General features: G+C 36.6%; 2 protein-coding genes across 5 annotated transcripts in view; one reads left to right on the forward strand and one right to left on the reverse strand.

The window, feature by feature from the left end:
• The window catches only part of LOC110046413 (2-aminoethanethiol dioxygenase-like), a 16,053-nt gene extending 932 nt beyond the window's left edge, over nucleotides 1-15,121 (reverse strand). The window contains exons 1-10 of one of the 4 annotated variants that reach the window (XM_020752099.2): nucleotides 15,001-15,121; nucleotides 10,801-10,994; nucleotides 9,060-9,110; nucleotides 8,851-8,909; nucleotides 7,725-7,830; nucleotides 7,350-7,404; nucleotides 6,305-6,352; nucleotides 3,811-3,842; nucleotides 3,330-3,378; nucleotides 1-1,362 (exon numbers count right to left, since the gene is read on the reverse strand). The exon at nucleotides 1-1,362 is cut by the window's left edge and continues 932 nt beyond it. In XM_020752099.2, coding sequence (XP_020607758.1) covers nucleotides 1,306-1,362; nucleotides 3,330-3,378; nucleotides 3,811-3,842; nucleotides 6,305-6,352; nucleotides 7,350-7,404; nucleotides 7,725-7,830; nucleotides 8,851-8,909; nucleotides 9,060-9,110; nucleotides 10,801-10,994; nucleotides 15,001-15,102 — 753 coding nt within the window. In that variant the 5' untranslated portion in view covers nucleotides 15,103-15,121 and the 3' untranslated portion in view covers nucleotides 1-1,305. The other 3 variants (XM_020752098.2, XM_020752100.2, XM_089279664.1) reach the window with 3 other exon arrangements.
• A 72-nt stretch (nucleotides 15,122-15,193) lies between these two features.
• Nucleotides 15,194-24,084, forward strand: part of LOC110046412 (replication protein A 70 kDa DNA-binding subunit-like) — a 28,576-nt gene continuing 19,685 nt past the window's right edge. Inside the window, exons 1-7 of the mRNA XM_020752097.2 lie at nucleotides 15,194-15,317; nucleotides 15,464-15,520; nucleotides 16,486-16,541; nucleotides 17,486-17,520; nucleotides 20,446-20,554; nucleotides 20,897-21,045; nucleotides 21,558-21,633. Coding sequence (XP_020607756.2) covers nucleotides 15,294-15,317; nucleotides 15,464-15,520; nucleotides 16,486-16,541; nucleotides 17,486-17,520; nucleotides 20,446-20,554; nucleotides 20,897-21,045; nucleotides 21,558-21,633 — 506 coding nt within the window. The 5' untranslated portion in view covers nucleotides 15,194-15,293. The remainder of the gene's footprint in view (nucleotides 15,318-15,463; nucleotides 15,521-16,485; nucleotides 16,542-17,485; nucleotides 17,521-20,445; nucleotides 20,555-20,896; nucleotides 21,046-21,557; nucleotides 21,634-24,084) is intronic.

The raw sequence follows: 24,084 nt of genomic DNA on the forward strand, positions 1-24,084 counted from the left end.
TTATCTTCTCTCTATTTACTTATGCTCTCTGACAACTTAACCGTTTTGGTAAATTCATCTTATTCCATACCTTTACAGATTTCCCTATAGAATTGTACCACAAACACAGTACATTCCAGAGACAAAGACAGGGCAGTGACAAACCGTGCAGTAGGCCATCGGGCTAGGCAATGAGAATCCACCAGACTACATGTACATATCACAGTAGTTTTCATGTGCAAAGTTAGAATATCATCCCCTTTAACGGCGATGCCAAAATACATAACATCGCTTCTGGCCCTAATGACAGGTACTTCAATAATTTCGGCGATTTCCTATTATTGTAATCTCTTCTTTTTTAAGCAAATAAACCACTGGTAGGCCTTGCCAGACCATCATTGTTCAGTCTTTATACATTCTCCTTTAACAATTGTTTTCTATAGATTGTTCTTAGTGTAGAACTAGTCTACTCTTATCGCCTTTTGAGTGTCAATTTATTGCAGTGTTAATTAATATCACAGTGATAAAACTATACGTTTAAAATATCATATATTATGCTGCTCAAAGTGTTTAGCAACACCTAGCTTGTTCAGAGGCGTGCCACTTTCATTCAAAATTCCCCAGTATGTACATTGAGTTATGCATGTTACCCCATGGAACCTAACCTATGGCCACTGCCTTGGCCCAACCCACCTTTTTCCTCTACCCTAAAGTGCATAATAATCAGGTATAATAATTAATTCCACGGTGAAATATGCACTCCTATATCTCTTTTCTCTTGACCGTATATGGTAAAGGGGCAATAAAATCTACTACTAAATATCATTGTCATTGTACTTTCTTTTCCATACTTATTTTACAAAATAACTTGCAGCCTCACCAGTAATGCAGTTTGAAGCAATGTCACAAAAAAAGTGATCATTGCATTGCTCCATGCTTGTTTCTAGATATCATTTAATTACTAGTAAAATGGTTTAAATCTCTAGAATTGAAAGTAGAAAATTGAAAAAAGTTGACATCGAAATAAGTACGCCTAGCGCTTAATTAAGTACTCCTTTCAAACTCTGCAAGAAGTAACTTATCTGATAAATATATATTATGTACATACATTTAGGCTAAAGTGACATTTTTCTTATGCACATGGGTGAGATTACTTGCATGCAATCTGATGCACACATTACAGATAGTACCCAGTGACATACGAGACATTTCATGAAAACTTTTACTTTCAAACTAGTCTGGAGATAAGCCACCTTGCATAACGCATCTCCACAATCTTTTACTTGTAAACGACCTCCCGGCCACTGTGCACTTGTGTCTCACTTTTTATTGCTCTAACGGTTCAGATATTAATTGAAGGCTCACGGGTGGTCCACTGTAAGGCTGAAAAAAATTAATTAGATTATCAATGTGTTTTGCTGGACCTTGAAAAGTTTTGCGTTTCTGTTATTGGACGCTTAGGGCTGAGCATGCTTTATGGGCCTTAGATTTACGAATGAACTGGCCTGTTATTGAAGCAATTAACCCAGAGAGTAACAAAGTGTCTAAATGGAAGTGATGATGTCTGTTCAGGTAATCTTATTTAGCTGTGTGCACTACAAGGAATTAAACTGCTTGAAAATGTTTTTAGGTTACACCAGAGTTTATACTGATATCCACTGGTTATAAATAAATCATCACATAAAACAATTTGCACAGTTCCCGTAGCTACAACTACACATTTATTGATGAAAGTGACCAGCAAGAATAAGGGGCCTGTAACTAAATGAAAACTCAGTTGCACGCACTGTAATCCCAATGTAATTGTAATTCTCGTGTATTTACCATCATGTCAGACATGTCTCAGGTACATGGATTCACACCTATGCTATAACAAATAGCACCTGGCAAGTCATACCAGATATTCAATGTTTCTCAACATTACATAAATATTGGCTTTTCTGTTCCATTTCTCTACCCTCAAAAACAAACACTGAACCTGTTTAAGACTTCCGAGACCTTCTTTTCCACGTAACAGTTACAATAAATAAATACTGTTGGCCCCGAAGGCAGTTCCTGTCAAACTGACTGAAAAAACTTCTCACCTACTGTAACGTGAAACACATGAAACTTTATTATCTTTAACAATTTCCAGGCCAGCAATTTTAAATCTGACATTATCTAAGCTTGCCAAAATTACATGACCAGCACTGATAAACTACTGATAAACTAACAAAGAAATACCCGAAAAGGTACTGTAAATAAAACATTATTTAATAATTAATAATTCTTCTTTGAAATCAAGGTGAATAGTGGCGCCAGAGAGCGGCAAGGTAAAGATTCTGCCACTCTTCACCGAGATTGACAACAAAAGTTGTTTTAGTATATACAGACAAAGTGATCTCAAACACAGACGAAAAGGAAACCATTAGAAGTCGATTTCATTGACCTCTCAATTCATGCGTAGAGAATGTGCAAGTGGCACAAAACATGCGCAAAACTATCTACAGAATTTTCCAACATGACAAATCTAGCTAACTTTTGATAAAATCACCATCGCAATCTAGGACAATGCTCTTTTAACACCGTTCAAAATCAGCAATCTTTATTGAAAGTCTGCTTGCAAAACAAATACGCCTTTCAGTCAAAGTTTTCAGTTTCACATGAAATGAACATTGAAAGAGTAGTTGGCGAGGGATCAACCTGAATTCATACCATGTGCACAGGATTTTGGTGAAAACTAAATGTTTACCTTCACAAAGACGTGCAAGTGCTTCCTTGAATAGCAATTGATACTTCTGCCGATGAACCCTACGATAGTCATTTCTGCCAATGCCGGATGAAAAGTGACTTGGTGGTTGATGAAATCTGTGATTGCCAAGAAAATGTCCTTAAACTGCTCGAAAGTCAAACGTTGGCAACTCTTTTCTATCCTTTAAAAACTTTCAGACCAAATTTCATAGCCTTTGTATTTTCAGGTACATCATTTTCTTGTATTGTTAGGATTTCAGAGTCAGAAACACTGCCAAAATGCAAGTTTAAGCCATGTTGTTTTTGCTTGGATTAAGCATTTTTCACTCTGTAGGGAGTAAATAGTGCACATTATTAAAACCTGGATCATTGGATAATGGAATTTGAGAGCTTTCATTGGTTTGGCCATCACAGATTTATGAGCCATGATACCATTAGTCTAGTTTCCTTGTTGGATATGAGATGATTATAACCAGCTCATATCCAACGTGCCCTCGTGGAATAATTGTTGATTAGCCCGAGATAGGGAACTAATTAGATGGCTTGAAACACCAATATCACTGAGTGTGTATATACTAATGTTTCAAAACTAAATGATCTCATCACTTCAAAACTAATACCTGAGTGTTACAGAAAAAGTCCCTTGGAGGAGGAATCTCCATTATCCACCTAAATGTGTAAACCAAATCACAATTACGTATGATAACAAACTTAAAACATCTCTCATCACTTGAAAAGAAACTTCAAATTTTGAAGCAAAATTGTTTCCATTTTGGACTTAAGCACCTTTCACAAAAACTAACTTGAAACTCAGCTACACAATGCCTAACAAAACTTAGGGCCTTCTAGAACTTCTCATCCAAAAAATGTAGATTGCAGGGTCAATTTGAGGTCACTCATTTGCTTCCTTGTTATTTTTTGGAAACTTAATATGACCAAATTATGACAAAGTAGACAAGCTTAAAAATGATATTCATGTCAGAATAGTTTGTTCCACACTACCAAACCACTGTGTATTTCCATAAGAGAAAAAACTTTGTATAACAACCCAGTATAATATTCCCAAAAGCCTACTTGACAAATAAGACAAAAATCGTTTACCTGTCATTGTTGTCTTCTACTATGGGTGTACCCTGATAACAGAATAAAATATGCTTTTTCAGTACATTGGACAGAAAGGTCTTAGGAATCCTTGTTTTAGTTCTATTGCTTTGTGTTTGATTTGTAAATAGGGGCGGTCGGCTACAAGCTCATAAGCAGTCTCCACCATACGATGTGCTAAGTTTAAGGGCTTCCAGCCCAGCTTATTGGCAGATATGTTAGAAAATGAACATTATATCCAATTTAAAACAAATTTTCTCATAATTTACAATGCTTTAATTTTCAATCTTTTCTTAAAACTGTTCAAATTTTTTTTTTTGGTGACAAAAACATATTATGCCCAGCCCAGGTTCGAGCTCCATCATGTTTAAGACAGCTGTTCCCTTTACAGCAAGAATCCCAAAAGTGTGACCATTTTTACTTAAATCACATTCTTGTATGCAGGTCATCCAATCACACGTCAAGCGCTACTTTAAGAAAAACAACTCGAGACTGCAAGCAATCCTGCAGATAACATAAAGTAGCATAGCCTTTCAATCAATCAATCAATCAATCAATCAATTAATCAATCAATTAATCAATCAATCAATCAATCAATCAATCATCAGTCTATCCATCCATCCATCCATCCATCAATGAAACTTTATTTATAGAGGGTGACCACCTAATAGTTACACAACTAATTTAAGTATGCAATAATAATAAATCTATTAAAAGCCTACACATGTAAAAATATCAAAATATTTGTTGTCACTGATTTAAAAAGGGATGATTTGGATGTCTAGATTAAAATACTGTAACCTTCTTAAACATAAAAAATTGCGTTAAAAATGGTGTCAAGATGTAAACGAGGCCAAACCATTCCCAGATTGAATTCTGTCTGGGTCTTCCATTTTGGAATAACTATCTGCTCTAAAAGTTGTGATGTTCTTTGTCAAAGGATACCCCAGGCATTTGAATATCACTTATAAAAAGAAGACAAAGCGATCTTTGAGAAATCCGAGACACAATTTTAAAGGCCATTGTGTGACATATAATTTCTGATAGTAATCCCATTGCTGGGACTGTCAACACATCTAAAAGAAATTGCTAAAGATGAAAGCATAACTATTACTTCATTATGCAAAATTTCTAACAAACCCCTCATTTTATTTTTCAAACAACATTTGAATCCTCCTTTCAAGGTGATGTTGCATGAACTGAATTTTAATTTTAAATGCAACATTGCATTAAAAATCAATGTGGCATAACACAGTACACGGGGGAACTTTAAACTCAACAGTAGTTAATTTCTTGTTGTGACAAAATTTTGCATGTTTTTGAAAGCAATTCAAAAACCTGACCTTAACCTTACATTGTTGTCCAAATTTACAATGTTGCATCAAAAATCGTTCTGTGTAATATACGGTTGCTGACTATTGCCACGACAAAGTTGTGTTAAAAGTTATCTTCCTGAAACGCCCCATTGGGGAGGTTCAATAAGTATTCATTCATTTATCTTGTGTAACATGGATTATAATCAACATTAAAAGTCAGCAAGGTTGGCTCACGTAACATCACCTGTATCAAGCTTTCAGGAAATGTATACTTTATGGGGGTTTATTTTCAAAGCTGCCCCCATGAAAACATGCTAATTTGAAGCAGTCAATTGTAGTATAAAAACACCTTAAGTACAAAACCCAAATGAAATTTGAAGTTGTTGTTATTCATTGAAAGAGGTGGAAAAATGAGTGCAAAGAATACATACTGTTTCATATCGGTCAGTGTAAAACGCAGACTGCACACTGTAGACTGGGGGTAAAATGCAGACTGAGGGTAAAATTCAGACTGAAGACTGCAGACCAGGGGTAAAATGCAGACTAAGGGTAACATAAAATATTAATAATAAAAAACACGAGGATCAAATCCAGATCAAATGAATACTTGGGAGTGTTCGTACACGTACCCGTAATTTTTTTTAAAATCCTGAAAACTCAAACCAAAAGATGTTTCCTAGCCTTAGTGAAACATCATATTATCAACTTCGAGTTATTGAACTCCCCATTTTGTTGAACCAAGTTTCCCACAAGGGCCCAAACTAATTATAATTCTATGCATCTTACCTTTGTTAACGTGTTGACCATTTTGAATTTTTTTACGTAATTTGGTATGGGACCAACCAACTCTTGCAGTGCACTTCCTTCATCCTGTTTTCATTGACAAAGTCTTAATAACATTCAAACCACCGCATGTCTTAGTTGCTTTGAATGGCTTTGGAATTGTTCGGAACACAAGACAAGCAAAACACGACAGCACAACAACAGGGCAAGCTAAACTGATGTGACATTTAACGGGTACGAACACTCTTTATTTTATCCTTATGACTAGTTTTTTATTATCAATATTTTATTTTACTCTCAGTCTGCATTTTACCCCTCGCCTGCAGTCTGCGTTTTATAATGACCTATTTTATAAGCAAAAAACTTGATAACCAGAAAAAATTTATGACTGTTACCTGGTATGCTGGAGGATCACATTCCTGATAGTATGTACAATCTCGTCCCTGTTTAAAATCAGCAATAAATTCAGAATCAGTCTTCCACAATATCACACTGCTTCACCACCATCTCATTAATAACATCACATGGTTATTAAAACCACTTCCTATAGAGTGAACAACCCAGTAAATATGGCTAGCCCCAATACCTATGGGCCATTGTTGGCCAGATGTATGGACTGTTCATTGGATAAATGAACAAACCCCTTACAGTGAAATATGCAGCACATCCTATAAGTAATTACTAAAACATCGTATGCAGTTTGGTAATCCAACAGTGTCACAACATCTGCTTACAAATTCATTACTCAGCTGCATAATGACACAGAACAGTGAAACTAGTTCCTTTATGATAGAGTGGTATTTTAATTTTGCTAATTTTTGTGTTGAAAATATTCCCTCAAGCCTTTCTTCTTCAATATTTGATAAGCCTGGAAAATATAAGTTTTTTTAGGTTACTTATAATAACAATAACAATAACAATAACAATAACAAAGTGTAAATTCTGGGAGAAACGTATACTCAGAAAAAATCCTACTCCGATTTTTTTCCGAGTATATGTTTCTCCCAGAATTTTCACTTAATAACGATAATGATAATAACAATCAACTTTATTTACAGGGTTCGTACCCTTTTTCAAAAGCAAATTTCCAGGACTTTTCCAGGACTCAGATTGATTTTTCCAGGACTCTAAAATTCACATTAACCCTTTCACTCCCAAGATCTCAATACTAATTCTCCTTACTGTCTGTCATACATTTCAAATTTTTTCCTTGAGTTTAACAGATTTCCAGAACTTTCCAGGACCAGTAGCCTTTTTCCAGGACTTTCCAGTCCTAGAAAAATGCCACAACAAAATTCCAGGACTTTCCAGGTTTTCCAGGACCCGTACGAACCCTGTATTTATTGAGGGTGACACAAAACAGTAATCTCCTCTTTGTTGAATGTAATGGTCTGAAATAAATAGTATATAGATAACAGTATTACAATGTGGTGGACTTACTTTGTCTTGTGCATAAGGAGGACCCAGGATGTCAACAAATGCTGATGGTCCTAGACTGAAGCAAATAAAGAACCATTATCCCACTACTGGCGGTCAGTACGAGGTGACATTAACATGATAACATCAACTGGCTTTCAACAGATCTTGCCTACATCACTCAGTCATAATGTGAAAATTATGAGAAGAGACCATCCTTCCAGCTTGGGTCAAACTTCTGTGATGCTTTAACAGAAAACTCAATAATTTATAATGCAAACGAAGGGTCAGTTAGAGCAAAGAAAATAACTTAATGTGGGGATGCAGAGAAAACAGCAGCAACTAACATTTTCACAGTTTACACGATTTGCAATTATTCCAGTTCATATTGATTAGTACCTAATGTTGTGAATAGCATGGTGGTTGCCTGCAGTTGGTGTTAGCACACAGCTCTGACTGGTTTCCTCAAAAGACTGTGTGGTTTTTCTGCACTTGATCAGCCTCCCTAGCAAAATCAGACTAACTGGTTACTACAGGTACAACTCTTTGTATCAGGTATTATGACCTCACTGTTTCACAAGAAACCACACACTTGTCTTCACCCTAATTTTGACAGATTTGTGCCCAGTGGTTAAACATTAGGTTTAGTTGGCATCTTGGTAAATGGAGCATTTAAAATCTACAACACTTGTGCAAGACCTCAAGAGGACATTAGCTACTGCACCTCCATGCTGGGTAGGAATATGTTTTATTACATGGCCAGCTCTGTGAGCTGGCAAGATGAATCAAAACCTGCACTGTGATTGGCTACCTGAGCAGGCATGATGGAGCTATCTTGCCTGCTCAGGACTACCTGCCATGTCCCGCAATAAAAATTTCCCCGAAAACCATATAATAAATCCTTCATTGACCAAGATACATTTGTACATGGAGCAAAAATTACAATCCACACATATAGAGAGTTACACTACAATAACTTCACTACATAGAATGGTACAAACATTTTTTTGTCAATACTCTTAAAGTAAAGGTACTCCCCAAGAGTGCCAATTGGCAAACAACATCATAACTTTGTGAATATTTGATAGATTTCTATGAATTTTTGCCACGAAAATTGCCTTGTGAAGATCTACCCATTGAAGTCATAAAATTGTGACCCCCTCCTATCAAAGACATAATTGACCACCCTCACAAGTCTTTAGTTCTTTTTTCGGGGTGCAAACGGAATGCAAGACTTGTTTCATATGAAGCCATGCACTAAGAGCTGCTAAATAAGCTATAGTTTAGGGATATACCTATTATAGCAGAAGGTTGATACATTTTTGAAGTTGTTCATTTTCACCTGTTGAAGCAATTTCTCACAAAATGTCTCCCTCCTTCAGAGCTGCCAATGTCAATTCTTAAATAAGCTGATCAGTGGCTTTCAAATGGTATATTGTGCACAGGCAGACTGTCTCTATTTCCCGATTTGGGAAAAACTGCCGTTTGCCTTGGGGTAAAGGGTATGTTGCTAAACAGCACTTACGTCTACGACCATGCAGAGGGTGCCTGGAGAACCCATCTGTTCTCCCATTCAATGAGGTCCTGTAACAAAACAGGAAAGAAGTTACTATTCTTCACTGCTTACTTAAAAACCAAATGACACAATCACTTACACTAACAAGATCAAATTTTCGAAATCAAAACACTGTTGATATACCTACAATGAAATAATCAAAACAGCAAGATACTTACTCAGACTGTCTTTGATACGACTCAACTGATATTTTACCATAAACAACTTTACTGAAAATTAACATGAAAGCAAAACCTGATTAACAACAAGTATTAAAAAGTTGAAGGGGTCAGTCAGTAGCAATGACACCTATGATACCAGCGCAGTGCTATATTTCTTTTACCGCCCACCTTCAAGGGTATCTGTCTGCGAAACATTTGCATGCCACCAGTTTCAATTAAACTCCAGCAAACTATTAATCAGTAAAAAAATTAATATATAAATGAAGTTTATAACAAAAACATAATTTTAATTAGCAACCCTAACCCTAACCCTAACCCTAACCCTAAACCCAAGAGAAAATGAGGGGACAGAGAGGGAGGCTCCCAGTCCAGGCCTTGGGATATGTCAATTTGCTTTGCTTTAGCGATTGCTGAAAACGGTGGGAGTGCATTTCCTTTTACATCTGCATGACACCATTCTTTAGATGATCAGGCAATTTAGAAATGGCGGTCCACAGGGAAATACGCTTTGTTGATAGAAGCGCCTTTTACAGGTACATTAGAGAAAGTTGGTATTTCTGGATTGATACATCAAAGTAGAAGAAATAGTTTCACAACTCCTTGGGAATAAAATGGCACATGCAGGCGGGCGGAAATTCATTTCTGATTGGTCAACAAAAACAACAAAATGTTCTGGCAGGACATGTTTTTAAAGGTCATTGCTGCTGTTATCAACTAAGTACTGTGGCTTTTTTCAAATGGAGTTTACAAGCCGATGAACTTCAACATCGATATTGGCAATGACAATGAGATTTTCTCCTCACACTGAAGAGAGAAAGCTTACATTAGTGCAAATTAACTGAAGGTGAACAAAACATGGCATGAACATTTTCAAAGGAAGATGATGTTGTGGTATAGTATTCAAATTGATTTCTGTTGCTAATCGCTAGGCTTCGAGTTGTTTTGGTTCCTGGATTCAAAATATTTTAGCTACCCTCCAAATTGTTTTGCGCTCAGCCAGAATTACTCCTGTTGCTGTGTGGAGAGCAATTTTGTCACTGGATTCAAAAATAGTTTTGCCGTGGGAATCAAAAGAGTTTTCTTTGTGGCTAAGATTTCTTTTGTCGATGCGTTTAGAGGTTTCACGATCGCTACAGATTGAAACAGTTTTTCATGTTATGTTACAATATCAAACAATATGATACTTCTCTGCATGTTGTTATACAAATGAAAGCATATAAATTCTTTCTTGATGTCATGGCTGATTTCTTTGATTCAAATTCTCAGGGGACAAACTTTGATATTTCTTCCAGCCAGGGTTTTTATTCCAAAGAGGTTGTGGTTCTTTAGGTGCTTCTCCTGACAAAACAAATTTCCTCACAGAACACCCTTTCAAAATTCCCAGATTGATGGATGAAAGGTATCATGCGGACATCTGGGGAAATAGTGTCTGGGGAAATAGACTTCTGTTTCCGTCTAAAACTAAAAGTAACTTTAGTGGAATCGACATATCCCAGCCAATGCCCTCAATGTCCCTTTCTGTTCCCTCATTTTCTCTTGTTCCTGACACAATGGGCAACAAAAGTGTTGAGACAGAGACACTTTGCAGTAAAATTGGATTTTTGAGTGTGTTGAAAACATTTCCCCCTCCCCTCTGGAAAATGTTGATTTTTCTATTTCTTAAACTGCACAGACCACAGTGCCTACACAACATGTATGACCTGTTCATTAGGCAAAGATTCCATAATATTTTACTTACCACAAACCAAACATTCCAGGATGATCATGAAGTGGAATTGAACTTCCCTTTTTTAATATAAATACTCCCAAAGAAAAGAATGGACACTCAAATATCGACACATGAGTAGCAGGTGCTCCCGTGTAGCTTCCATTACTCTGCTCTATATGATTTGGAACAGCAAGCTTTATGTCCTCTGCTGTGATTGAATCAAGCTTAAAGCGAAAAAAAAACATATCTCTTGTATTACGTAAACTGTTTGCTACTGTTCAGAATAGAACTTTAAGCCCATTATTATAGTGCTTTCCATGAAACTAATGAGCACTTATTAATCAACTTCTACCATACTTAATATTTTTCATGTTTGTGAGCCAATAAAGATTATTGTGATTGTTATTGTTATTGCTATTATAGCACTACAGTTTACAGTATTTGAGCCTGGCTTAAATTACAGCTACATGTACACTAAACCGCTATCTTATCATTATTACTGGAATTACCTGGGGGTTGGGTTGATAGATTACAGATAAGTAACTCAATAAATCACCCTCAAGAAAGGTTAACCACTAATAAATGTTAGATTCTGTGGACAAATACCAGAGAATGTGACCTTCCACCCACACCTGGGGCGTTCAATTAGATAGCAAATTATGTTGGAAGGAAGGTACGGAATCAGTGGTCAAGGGTGCCAGCAAGATTCTCAGACAAATATGGTGGAATTTTTTTCATTTTGTAACATGAAAGTTAACATGACTGTATAAAGCAAACATTCCTGATCTGTTGGCATTTTAATACTGAAAGAATTCAGAATTTCTGTATGAAGAAATTATGTGAACGATCTTATCAACCTGGTTCAGATAGCTTTTAGCCAGCCGAGCGTTTTAAAATCGATCCTGTCTATAACTGAAACAAATATTTATAATAAAACAAACATTACATTAAGTTCCGGGTAGTATGAAAACATGAAATAAACATGTGTGCATTTGAGTTGCTTGATAGCTGCTTTCAAGGCACATAACAACCATATTTCTAATCAAAACCTTTTGAAAACTGCTCAAAATTCTGCAAGTTTCTTCAAAAACAATATTTTTGCACATTTGGTAATAGCTGTGCCTGATTATACAGTCAAACCTCCCGTAAGCGACCACCCAAAATGTCAAGCCTATGTGTTTGCTTATGGGAGGTGGTGGCTTACGAGAGCTTAGCACTGCATATTGGGTCAAAATGTCGCCTCATTAGCATATGGTAATTTTAACACATTTAGGTCTTCTCTTCTAAGACTGATAGAGTACAGTGTATGTGCATTTTATCTTTAAATTTTCAATGTTTTATTCATGTGAAAAATGAATTTTGAGAAAAAATTGGGTACTACCCAGAAATGCAATAATGTTACAAGACCTTATTATCCAATTTTTGCACTGTTATCTGTCAAGTGGTCACTTACGGAAGGTTAAAAACAAAAAAAAAATCGAAACTTTCAGCTCTAAAAGTGGTCGCGGTCGCTTACGAGAGGTGGTCACTTGCAATAGGCTCCAAATATAGTGATTTGACTGGGAAACAGTTGGTATCTTGGAAGTCGCTGAGGAGAGGTGGTCGCTTACAAGAGGTGGTCACAACCGGAGGTTCCACTGTATGTGACAAAAGAATAGAAAACCTTTTCTACTCAGAGAGTCGTATCACTTTGAAGAGTGTGGGAAAACGAGTCTGCAATGTCCCACGTGACGTCAGCGGTTAGAGATCATAGTCATTTGTAATGCTATGTAACGATATATTTCTGCCAGTAAATTTTTTTCACTCCAATAGTGATATTAAATTAAACAGAACCAATTTTAAACACTCAGTAAAAGTAGTTATTTTCAATTAAAACTCCGGTTTTAAAGGTGAAAATCGATCAAAAGAACCTGGACAAATCTCGAGGTGTTTTCGGCCTCACTTTGTGAGATTCCTCCAAAAAGTCACAGACTATGTTACCCACCTGTTGACATTACAGTTACTAGCTTTTAGCAGCCAGTAACAACAAAAACGAAACGAAGATCATTCCAAACATAGCAAGGAAGATCATTTAAATTTGTATCAAAAACACCCATTTACTGATCACTAGAATGAAAATTAGTCAACAATTCACCAATTTACCAAATTCTAACAAAATGATCATGTGACATGTCACATGATCAAAATAATATGTTAAGGCAGGGTACGATGCCAAGATTTATAATAATGAAAATTTCAGCTTGGGGAAACAAATATAACAAGAGATATAGCTGCCCAACCATATCCTGGCCCAAGCCTTAAACCAGTTGAGTTGTAATGAGAAATAAATTACCTATGCACTTGTAGGTATGAATGTAAATAACTATTTGCAGTTCTCCATGGAAACATAAACCTGGAACAGCCTTGTATTTAAATTCCAGATGCCCTTTAGCTGTGAAACCAGTATTAAATTTTCCTCTTCAAGGAACTGCAACCAGCTCCCAGCTGATGTAACTACATTTCTATGAGGGTCCACAGTAGGGTTCTCAGATCCCCCTTTCCCACCCATTTTTCCCGTTAATTCTGCTATCCTGCCCCTTTCAGCCTGGATATCCCAATCCTGCCCATTTTGAAAAGACATTTCTGAGTTAATTATTAATTTCTTAAAGTAATAATTAATTTAATTATTAACACAGAAACTTTTTAAAAATAGATATCCCTTAAAAAGATGACAAAATAATTCAATGGCTAGCAGATAAGTAAGCACAAATGATTATAACGTTTCTCTCTGTAAACGGTTTACTGGTTTGTTTTCTTTTGTCCATGTATCAGTGAAAGAAAAAGATTGCTCTTTTCCATATTCAAGAGATGGCCTGTAAACACACTTGACAGTTTCTTTCAAAGCTTTCAGCATCTTCACTTCCTTGAAAGTTGGCCTCAGAACTTTTCTTTCTGAATGAAGGCATTCCTGCTCACTCATCCTTTTCGTAATATATGGTGATGCAATTCGTAATGACACATACTTTGTTTGGTAAATCACTGTCATCACCATCCGGTGTGGCCATACTGACCAAAACAAGCCAAATACTCTGGAAAAGGTCGAAAGACTAGAAAAACTAGAAAGGATCAGGGGGCAAGATTGCAGACGCAAACGTCAAAAATGTTGGAAATGGACAAATGTCATTGATGTCAGAGGTCAACACAAATGATTGCAATCAGTCAATAGGAATAGGACTCAAAGACCTCATAGAGTCTCATGATACTAACGTAGTCAAGTGATAATGGATATGTTTGACAGAACCTGACAGGGTACAGAGCCACTGCTATTCGTTACTTGAAACCTGACACAGCTATATGCACAAAAGGTTTGTTTCTGCCAGCTTGTGGTTTTTGCACTGGTCAATAACAATTTATGCGGTCACGTAAGAATTGAAATCCCCTCTCACCCTCTGTTCCCCTTGTGAATCGCACATCCCAACAGTATAAAAACACGAAATCCCACTCCCGCTTGTAATTGTAAATCCCGCTTCCAGCCCGTTTTCAGCTCAAATGCCAAATATCATGGCCCAAAAAAGTCAAATCCCACGTCCTGCCAAACCTATTGGGGACCCTCTTCTATTGCTGGTGATGTGCAAAAAGAAAATGACAGCTGTTATGAATTAAATTACGCATTTCTCCTGTACAACATTGCAGTATTTTTCTTCTTCCGATTATCTATTCGATTAGTTTTAATCGCATACAGTGAGTATGATGCCTCACTGGCTCTATAATGACTCAATGAAAGTGTCAATACGCTTCTCTACCTTTACAACTAATGAGTCATATCAACGTGAATTAAGCAGAGTTAATGTAGATAAAATATATGACGACACAAATAAACTAAGCTTATACCGTATAAAAGAGTTTATAATTTTCTGTGCATAATGTTTACAACTCGTCCGTAATCATTCACTTTTCCGCTTATGTCAAAAATGGATGCCCGATCTAAATTTGTCAGTCGCAGACGTAAAAGAGACGAAAAAAGATAACAGAAAACTAAACACTACAAAAAACACCTGAACAAAAGTTGACAGTCTACCAAAGGATTCATTTAGAGTGTTACTGTTACGCTTCAAACCAATTTTTACCGGCGAAAGTCATGCACACAATCGCATGTGGGTCTTGCGTGCATCTGAACATGTACCGCTATTAGTGCCCTTAGAGGACCTCAAAATGTATCTGAGAATTTAAAACTGCTAACATTTGACTTACCATTGTTTTTAACCTTTCAAAGTTGGAAGAGAACGCCGCCGTTTCTCTTGTCATAAACGTCACTAACGCTTGTCTCGAAAGGCGTTGAATTCCTGCAGCCATGTTGCTTTTTTTACTGACGTCACCTTATTAGTTCCCAGTTCCCCGTGAGAGAGAGGAGCTGTTACTGGTCAGCAGTAAATAGCACAAAAGCATGTTAGAAATTTGGCGCGAACGCTTCCATTACATATCAGTGTAACTCCCCAGTGTCTTGCAGTTTAATTTGTGCTGTTGTTGTATCTTGTATTTGTAAGATGCTAAGTGAAGGAGCAATTCAGGTATGGTATTTTTGTGTTATATTTCTTTCAACTTGTTTATATGGTAGTTATAAATTAAGCTCATTTCGTGCGCTGCAGCTTCGCAGCTTGATAGAGTGAATTTAAGTTTCGCGTGAACATTTCGATTTTGTTCTATTTTCAAACAGGACATTTTATCTAAACCTGCAGAACAGCATCCTCAGAAGCCTGTTTTTCAAATTTTGGTTGGTATATTCATACTTATTGCGTTCAGAGTTGAGTAAATCTCTTCAAAGTCATGGGTTTTGAACGGCATAAGTATTAAAATATTTGCTAAAACTTCTAGAATGAAAAATGTGACATGTGAAACCTAAAGCAAAGGCTATTTTAGCATGATAAGTTAACTCGGAATTCCCAGGTTCGAATTGTGCCAAGCGAAACCGTTGACATGTAGCTTCCATAACTGAATTAGAATCGTTTAACTTGCACGTTTTTGCACAATTAGCGGAGCGATTTTACAATACCGGGCCACTTATTAATTTAACTATTTAATTCACTCTATTGGGCAAAGACTATAAATAAGCTTATATATACAGACATATCTCTCAATGCTTCGAGAGAACGAAGCATATAGAACTAAAAGGAACCATGAGATGCAAACGATTGGCTAGTCCAATTAGCTGACTGATTGTTCCAAACTTCGATCAACATTATCACACTTGTTTTGCACGCACTTGTTTTGGACGACCGATCGAGCTGTACGACCTTCATGTTACGCATTACTTGTACATTCGTTTTAGTGACCACCATTTCTCCTGTTCACATGGTGAACAAATAAGTCACCGAATCTGTTTCGCAAAGTTCATTCTCATATAGTGTTCGATTCGTCCTTGGAATATCATAGAACGTTTTAATGATAAGCTTAAGTTGACTTTTAACGATAAACTTAAGTTGACATAGGAGATAGCCAAACGTTGAGTCTAGTTCGTAAATACTTGTGGAATGTTTTTTTTTTTACAAGGAATTCGAAAAATCTGTTTGGCAAAATTCATTCTGATGTAGTGTACAATTCGTCCTTGGTATATCATAGAACAAAACCCTTTTTAATGATAAGCTTAAGTTAACATAAGAGATGGCCAAACGTTGGGTCTAGTTAATAAATACTTGTTTGCGGTCTTGTTTATGGAACATTTTATTTTTTTTTTCACAGGGAATTAAAAAAATCCAAACAAAAGGAAATGATGGAGCCGGAAATGACAGATACAGGTGTGTGTGAAGTGATTGATTGCTGTCAAATGGTCATTGCCTGCTGTTAGGTTTCCAGTAAGGCCTGGCTCAAACAATAGACAATTTTACAGTTGTTTGACCTGGCCTTTTTATGGCCCGAGGTTGTAGGTAACCTTGTTTTGATACAGACATCACTACTTTTGTTGTATAAATAAAGTTGTTCTTGTGGTGTCTGGTTTGCATTTAAAAGACAAAAGAGGAGAGGTTTGTATCAAAGCAAGGTCACCTCCTGCCTCACTTGCATTCACAAGCCAGGTAACTGAGCACACCGCAGTAAAATGGCCAATTATCTGCCAACTCTCATATTACTGGCCCTATACCCAGTTAGGGTTATGGTCAAAATCAATCTAGTGACGTAGGTGTGAGTTTTATGCCTTTGGGTCGTAAACTGTAAATCCCAGAGTACTCATGTATTATTCCTTTTCATGTACTGTATAGTATTCCGTTTCTTAAATTTATAGATATAGTATACAACTGTAGTTTAAAGACTCTCTGTCGACCGGCATGCATTGCGCATGTCATTGGAGGTTTTGTGGACCACAAAACCTTCAGTTTGTTGTTGTTGATCATTCAGCTCTTCTATCCTTTATAATCCAAGGCATCCATCTGGATTGTTCTACATTTATGGCCTTTAAAGACAAGATTCATTATAATTGCTCTAACATTGAGGAGAACATTTGCTCGCAAATTGTTAACTTTTCACATATTTGAGAAGCTAAAGAATGGCCAGTGTGTGATTTCGACCATGGCGACGAGGCAGGCCTGGATATCCTTGATCCATTAGATTATATTGTACTGTGTTTGATTTTGATGAATGGTGTAATGATTTACATTATCATTTGGATGATTGTAGTCAAAAATGAAAAACAAATTTGAGTTGTATAGTCAATATGTTATCTCTGTATCTCATTTATATCACACAGGCTTGTGCTCTCTGATGGAATCAATCTTTATACATGTACGTAGAAAAATAATTTATATATTTAGATGAGATAAGGCCATTTATCCCATGCCATAATGAATATTATTCCATTATTAGGCCATTGCACTCTATTAGGTCAGGAGAATGCACAGAATATTAATCATATTGCTTTGTAGACTTCTACTAACTATTTAGTTTTTGTCATTCACACATGCCTTATGCAATTGGTTTTTCAGATGATGCGGGACATAATTCAAAAAGTAGAAAATGATTAATACTAGAATACTAGAAAATGACATAACAGTGGAATGAAAAATCCTATATTTGATAGTTTAACATAAACTATATGTGCACATTTTTGCTATTGGTTATACTTACTCACCCCTTTGTGGTCTGGAAAAATACTATGCAACTTGTAAAATATGTGCACATATTATATGTTAAACCATTGAATAAGGTGTATTTTATACATGCAGACATGTCATTTTCACTACATTCCTGGTGTTTAGTGGACAGTTTTCTGTAGTTTGCATCTGTAAATATCAGTTGAAATATGATGTGATTTGAGGGTATGGATGAAACAGCTTTAAATTGCTTTTGACAGCTTTCAAGAATCTTTAAAGATGATTTCCAGTCCGTACTGCGCAGTTTCAGCACCCTTATGTTTATAAACATTATAAATCTCACTTGATGGAATGCAAATTGATGTTATTCGTTATGAACCACATACCTTATCATTGAGGCCTTTGAAATTCTTTTTCCAACAGCTTCATCGATTTTTACAGCTGCAAAGTTGTTTCATCAGGTGATATGAGAAAGAACAAAGCATAAAGCTTCAACCGCTTCGCATCCATAATGGCCATTGTTTTGAAACTTTGAATTTACTTCATATAAGTAGTTGCAAAATGTTTGTGATGTCTTACATAAAACAAAACAAAAACACAAACACACTTCCGAGAGTGCGCAGTACGGACTGGAAATCATCTTTAACTATGACATACACCTTGACAGTCCTTAAATGTCTTATGTTCAATTTGAAAATTAGACTTCAAAGCCTTGAAAGTCTGTGAAAAGTACGCTGGGTCCTTGAAAAAAATGGAGATTCATTGTTGGAGTGTCCACATTGTGAAAGAAGTGAAATGAAATTGAAGGAAAATGAGAAAATGCCTGTTTTTTCTAAAAATATAAACTTCTGCACTCTTCGAAGCATAATTTTGGAATTCTAGCTTCAAACTAGAAGGGGGGAGGGAATGTATCCCATGCATGCTTGTGTATGCAGCCTTTTATAAATATCAGTCTCCCACTAGGTGATGTATGTAACACTGCATAACCCACATGGGACATTGTGTCTTCATTTTTAGCGCATGGTGCACTATTGGGGTGGTTTAGGGGGCTGCTGTTCGGTCAGACACTAACATTATAACACAATAAGATGTAAACTTTAATGTTTGTTTAATTTCAGTTAATCAATTAGCTTTGTGGGAAGGGGGGCTGGGTGGGGTAGCTAAAAGGTGCCCATGTTTATTACACAAAATGTGTCATACTTACATTACTTTCTTTGATAACATGACAAAAATATATATATGGTTTTGCTAATCTCATGCTATCCTTGTGGTGCTATTCTCTTAAGAACAAAAGCAATTTGCTCCAAACGTATGCGCAGATTAGTTAGTGTCAAAAGTTGACTGTATGTTAGGTGAAAGATACATTTGATACGGGACTACCCATGAACGTTGAGTTCTTTTCCTTGTGGTAGAATGTAACATGTAAGACTCATGTGTTCTAGCATTGCTAGTGTGATAAACTCCGTTCTCGAGATCAGATGCGTATTTTGTTTTGTTTTTTGTAATAAGTGATACCACGCTCTTGTTTTGGCTGGGGATAGCAGCTATATTTCAGGTAACGTCAGTTCTCCTTTCTTTGTTGCAAAGAATGGTACTGTGGCTTCGCATCTTCTGGATTCTTCCATAGCTTGATTCAAGAAATGTTGTCTGTTGTGTGTTTGCCAGGGTTCAAATAAAGAATGGAAAGATATTGCTTGTCCGTAACAACTTGTTTGTTTCCTCTTCTCTGAAAGAGAGCCAAAAGTTCATATTCAGGAGAAACTTTCCCGCGTTAGTTACTTGTAAAACTAGTAAATTTGTGACAAAAGAAACTTCATTATTATTGGCAGATTCCGTGGCACTTACTGTAACTGCCAACTTTATCAGTCGATGAGGTGACTCGCTCACCTATGTGGGATATAATTTCGGTAAAGTAAAGATCTCTTCCTTCAATACTTCTTGTTGAAATGCTCCTCAGTTGTATTACTCGATAGCATTGTGTATTAGTTTGATGTGGTTTTATTGTTAACAACAAAGTTGGCAACAGAATTAGAACGCACTATTCTGTGACTCGATGTGACTATTTGATAATTAGATTAGTTTTTTTTATTGGTGAAATGAAAATTTGCGTTTTACATGTAAATAAACAAAATCGTTCCTCTGACTTTTCAACAGATATTTAACTTTTATATTCCATTTATCTCCAGCATTGAGTAAAAAAAATAGACATCTTTCTTATATTTTAGTGGAAACGAAGGTATCTTGTTGCATACATTGGCGAGGAAAACCAAAGTATCAAATTACAAACACTGGCATGAAAAGTAAAATTGTCAAATTTGCTACAAAATGAACGAAACTCAACATAAAATACCATGATAAATTTAAAACCGTCTAGACAAACTGTAATTGTAAGTTATCTTTGGGCCTTGAAAGAAAACACAAACATGAAACATACACACTGCTAAGATTATGTCTTATCAAGTTTTTGTCCACTCATATTCTGCAAAGGGGAAAAGGCCTGGTTGACTACCAAGGGAGAGAACGGCATGGGTGAGGACCTGTGTGACTACTGTATCAGAGCCATAAATTACACTCTGCACTGTCTTAGATTGTCTCACTAGTTTCTTTTTATTCTTAGCTGCCATGCTTGGCACTCAACTCAATGACTTAGTAACATCAAATCAGATTGATGCCAAGGCTGTTGTTCAACTGGATAAGTATGTCTGTAACACCATTCAAGAAACAAGGTAATTAAGAGGGATTTCTTGCAACACATCTACTGAATGCTAGTTATACGGCAGGTTAACTTGTGCATAAATATGAAAAACTTAAGCCAAAAGCATCAGCGATATCAACTTGTACCTCAAAAAGCAGAGAAGGCTAAAGAACATCAAAGATAACATTCATGCTTAACAAAATTGCAAAATTCCTAACAGTCTTGTAATGTTATATATGTTATCTACATAACTTCAAGAAGACATTTTTCAGGTGTACCCAGTGAGTAAAAATCCTCCTCTCCTTCTACATGTAGTAGCCCTCAGCTTATATATTGAAACCATTGACTAGTAAATGAACTTGTTACTTGTTAGGAAAGTCTTGATAGTTTTGGAGGTCACAGTAATTAAACCTGGAAGTGAAGTGCCTGGAAGGATTGGAAATCCCAAGAACATAAATGAAAATTCTAGCAGTGGTCGCCAACCACAACAGAATGGTACAGGTGCTTCGCATTGTATGTCAGGTAAATAGTGATTAGCATTCAGTGAAAACACAAACTTATATTAAAGAAAATACAAGAAGCAATCTGTTTGCTGTGGACTGCTTACTGCTACTTTTTTCTTATAAATAAATTTATCAGTAATAGTTTAAAATAAAACGTAGTACTGTTTTCATTTTGATGTGAAGTTTATATGAAATAATTCATATATGAACTGCGGTTGTAGATGAAAGTAAAGAATGATCATCGCAGTTAATTTTCCAATTTAAGCAATTGGAAAGAAGAAGCCTAAAAAAATCAGGGCTTCAACGGGATTCGAACCTGTGACCTCCGCGATACCAATGCGATGCTCTACCAACTGAGCTAAGAAGCCACACATTGGGAGCGAGGTCAATTAGTTGAGTTCATATCTTCCCGTGAGGAGTGAAATGATGTTGAAGCCCTGATTTTTTCAGGCTTCTTCTTTCCAATTGCTTAAATTGGAAAATTAACTGCGATGATCATTCTTTACTTTCACTTTGTTTTCATTTTACTAGGCAGTATGATGATGAGTGGTGGACCAGTTGGTGGAGCCTCCAGAGGTGCAGGACTAGCTTCTGCAACGTATGGAAGGTACATCTAATGCAGATTGATCTTTCAAGTAAATAAGCCAAGGAACAGAACTCTTGGCTGCCCTCCAAAGCCCTTGAACTTCTCAAAGGTTTAATTAGCGGTGCTAGATCAGAGACAATAAATGTACCCATTACTGCCTTGTGGGAAGAACACTTAAGTGTAAGACGGCCAAAACGGTCGACGTAGTTACGACAGATATGAGTGTACGATTTACGAGTTTATTGACAAAAATAGCGGAGACAATAACAACAGGAACAAAATAAACGGAAACAAGTAACACTGAAATACAATAAACAAACTAAAATAAGCCTGATGCCAATAAAGAGTAAAGCAAAACAAAATAAGCTAACTTAGCTAAGAAATAACAAAGTAATTTGGTGTAAATAACAAGACAATTTCAATAGGAAGATTGCATGACAAAAATAAAGAAACAGGAAACTGTGTGACAAAAACTGTCAACAGTTGTAGAGTATTAGATGAAATACAGAACTAAAAGGTTCAAGTTACAGGATTACACAATAGTGCTAAGCTGTGTACAAGCTAGTCACACAAGTAATTACAGTGATAAAAACAGGTTACAAAACGTATAAAGGAACAGAAATGAATTTGGATTTGTGCAAACAATCACAAGTAATCAACAAGGATATGTGGGAAGCGAAAAATACAATATTAATTTTATGCATCAGTCAATTCCAGCAGTGCCCATCCCCCCCCCCCCCCCCCCCCCCCCCCCGGGCAACCGCAGGGCATTTGCTCACGTTGTCAGTCCCGGGGGTGGGGCATCCGCAATTTTATCGTGGCCCGGGGGCTGGGCATTTGCGTACCCCGGGGCGATCCCCAGGCATTCGACACACGTGTTTTGGAAAGTGCCATGGATGAGTTCATCAGGAAAGACGAGGCGTTTGTTGAACAATGGCTTGCCCGTCAGGGACTAGAGAAACTTGAAGATATTTTTAAAAGTATGTTTTCTCAATTTTAGATATTTCTTCATTACTTGTAAGGTGAACTATATTTTGTTTATCACAAAACAATCACTGACGTGAAAACGACTATTTCGCATTTCGCATTCAAAACTAGCCTAACATTTTTTAAATTCATGAAAGTGGAGTTAAAATACTCAAGGTTTGTGAATTCAAATGATGCGATCTTCAAGACAGATCTTGCGAGCTTAAAATGCAATGCATCATCATTTAAAATGTCTGCGAATACAGGCGCCTATCATTGCTCGCAGCTGGGGGCACATCTGCCGCAATCCCAGCTATCCTCTAGCAAACTGTTAAAAACAAATATAAAGAAATAAATATACTCAGAATCAATTAACACGTACTGTTGTCCTTGAAGCCTTACCGTTGCATTAAAATACCGAACAGTTGACCGTTTTATTCACTGATTAATTAAAAACTGCGGAGCTGTCGGAAGGCGACAATCCCGGGGGAGGGGCATTTGCCCTCTTTCTTCATCCCCACCCCGGGGCATTTAGACAGCTTATGTGTCCCCACCCTGGGGAATTTGCCCATTTTTTTAAAAAAATGCTAATGCCTGGGGGTTAGCCGGGGGGGGGGGGGGATGGGCACTGCTGGAATTGACTGATGCATTACTAGCAAAAACTATAAAACAAAGGAACAGAGATAAAGCTACATGCTATGCTGATTAAAGGTCAAGAAAACTAAAGGAATAATACTACACAAAAACACAAAACTAGTAAAGGCAACTAAAAGCGACTGCTAACTGAACTAATGAAATAAAAGAAACAAACTAAACCAAAAGCCTTAAAGAAAATACAAATAAAACAAAATAATGCACTACATACCAAGGGTTATTGAGAATATAGCATTCGAACTAAACCAGTGCTTGACTTCAGAACTTGAGTATAGCTCAGAATAAACCAACTGAATCAACTGAATTTGCTGAACAAATGATTGCCAATTTATAACAGATTTGAGGAAACTGTAGGAATAACTCTAAACCAAATAAGGCTAGGGAGTGTATTTGTTCCCCACGAATACAGGATTTACCTAAGGGAACTAGGAGGTAACGTCTCCTACACAACAGGATTTAGCTAAGAGAAGTGTGTGGGAATGAATCACCAACACATACCAAAATAAGGTGTGTAAGGAAACCAAACTAATGTAGGAAAATAACCCAAATAATAAGAAGAAAAATAATAACAACACTAATAAAAAAGTTTGAGAATTAGAACTGAAAATGAACTAAAGTGACCTTGTCACATAACGAAAACTATAAGAAAAAAGCGCTTGTATGACGGCTGTATGGGTCAAAGTGATATGGCCTGAAAAATGCACACGGCCCTAGAAATGTATATGGTCCCACAAAGTCAAAGTCAGTTAATGACAGAAACTATTCTGTTGCTTCAAAATTTGTTTTCTTCAAAAAAGTGGTGAAAGTAAACATTGTGACAGCAAATTTGCTATCCTGGCTAACTGTATGATG

The sequence above is a fragment of the Orbicella faveolata genome, unplaced genomic scaffold, assembly GCF_042242905.1.
Source record: "Orbicella faveolata isolate gen_17 unplaced genomic scaffold, um_ofav_v1 contig_47, whole genome shotgun sequence".
In the NCBI taxonomy this organism is placed as follows: Eukaryota; Metazoa; Cnidaria; class Anthozoa; order Scleractinia; family Merulinidae; genus Orbicella; species Orbicella faveolata.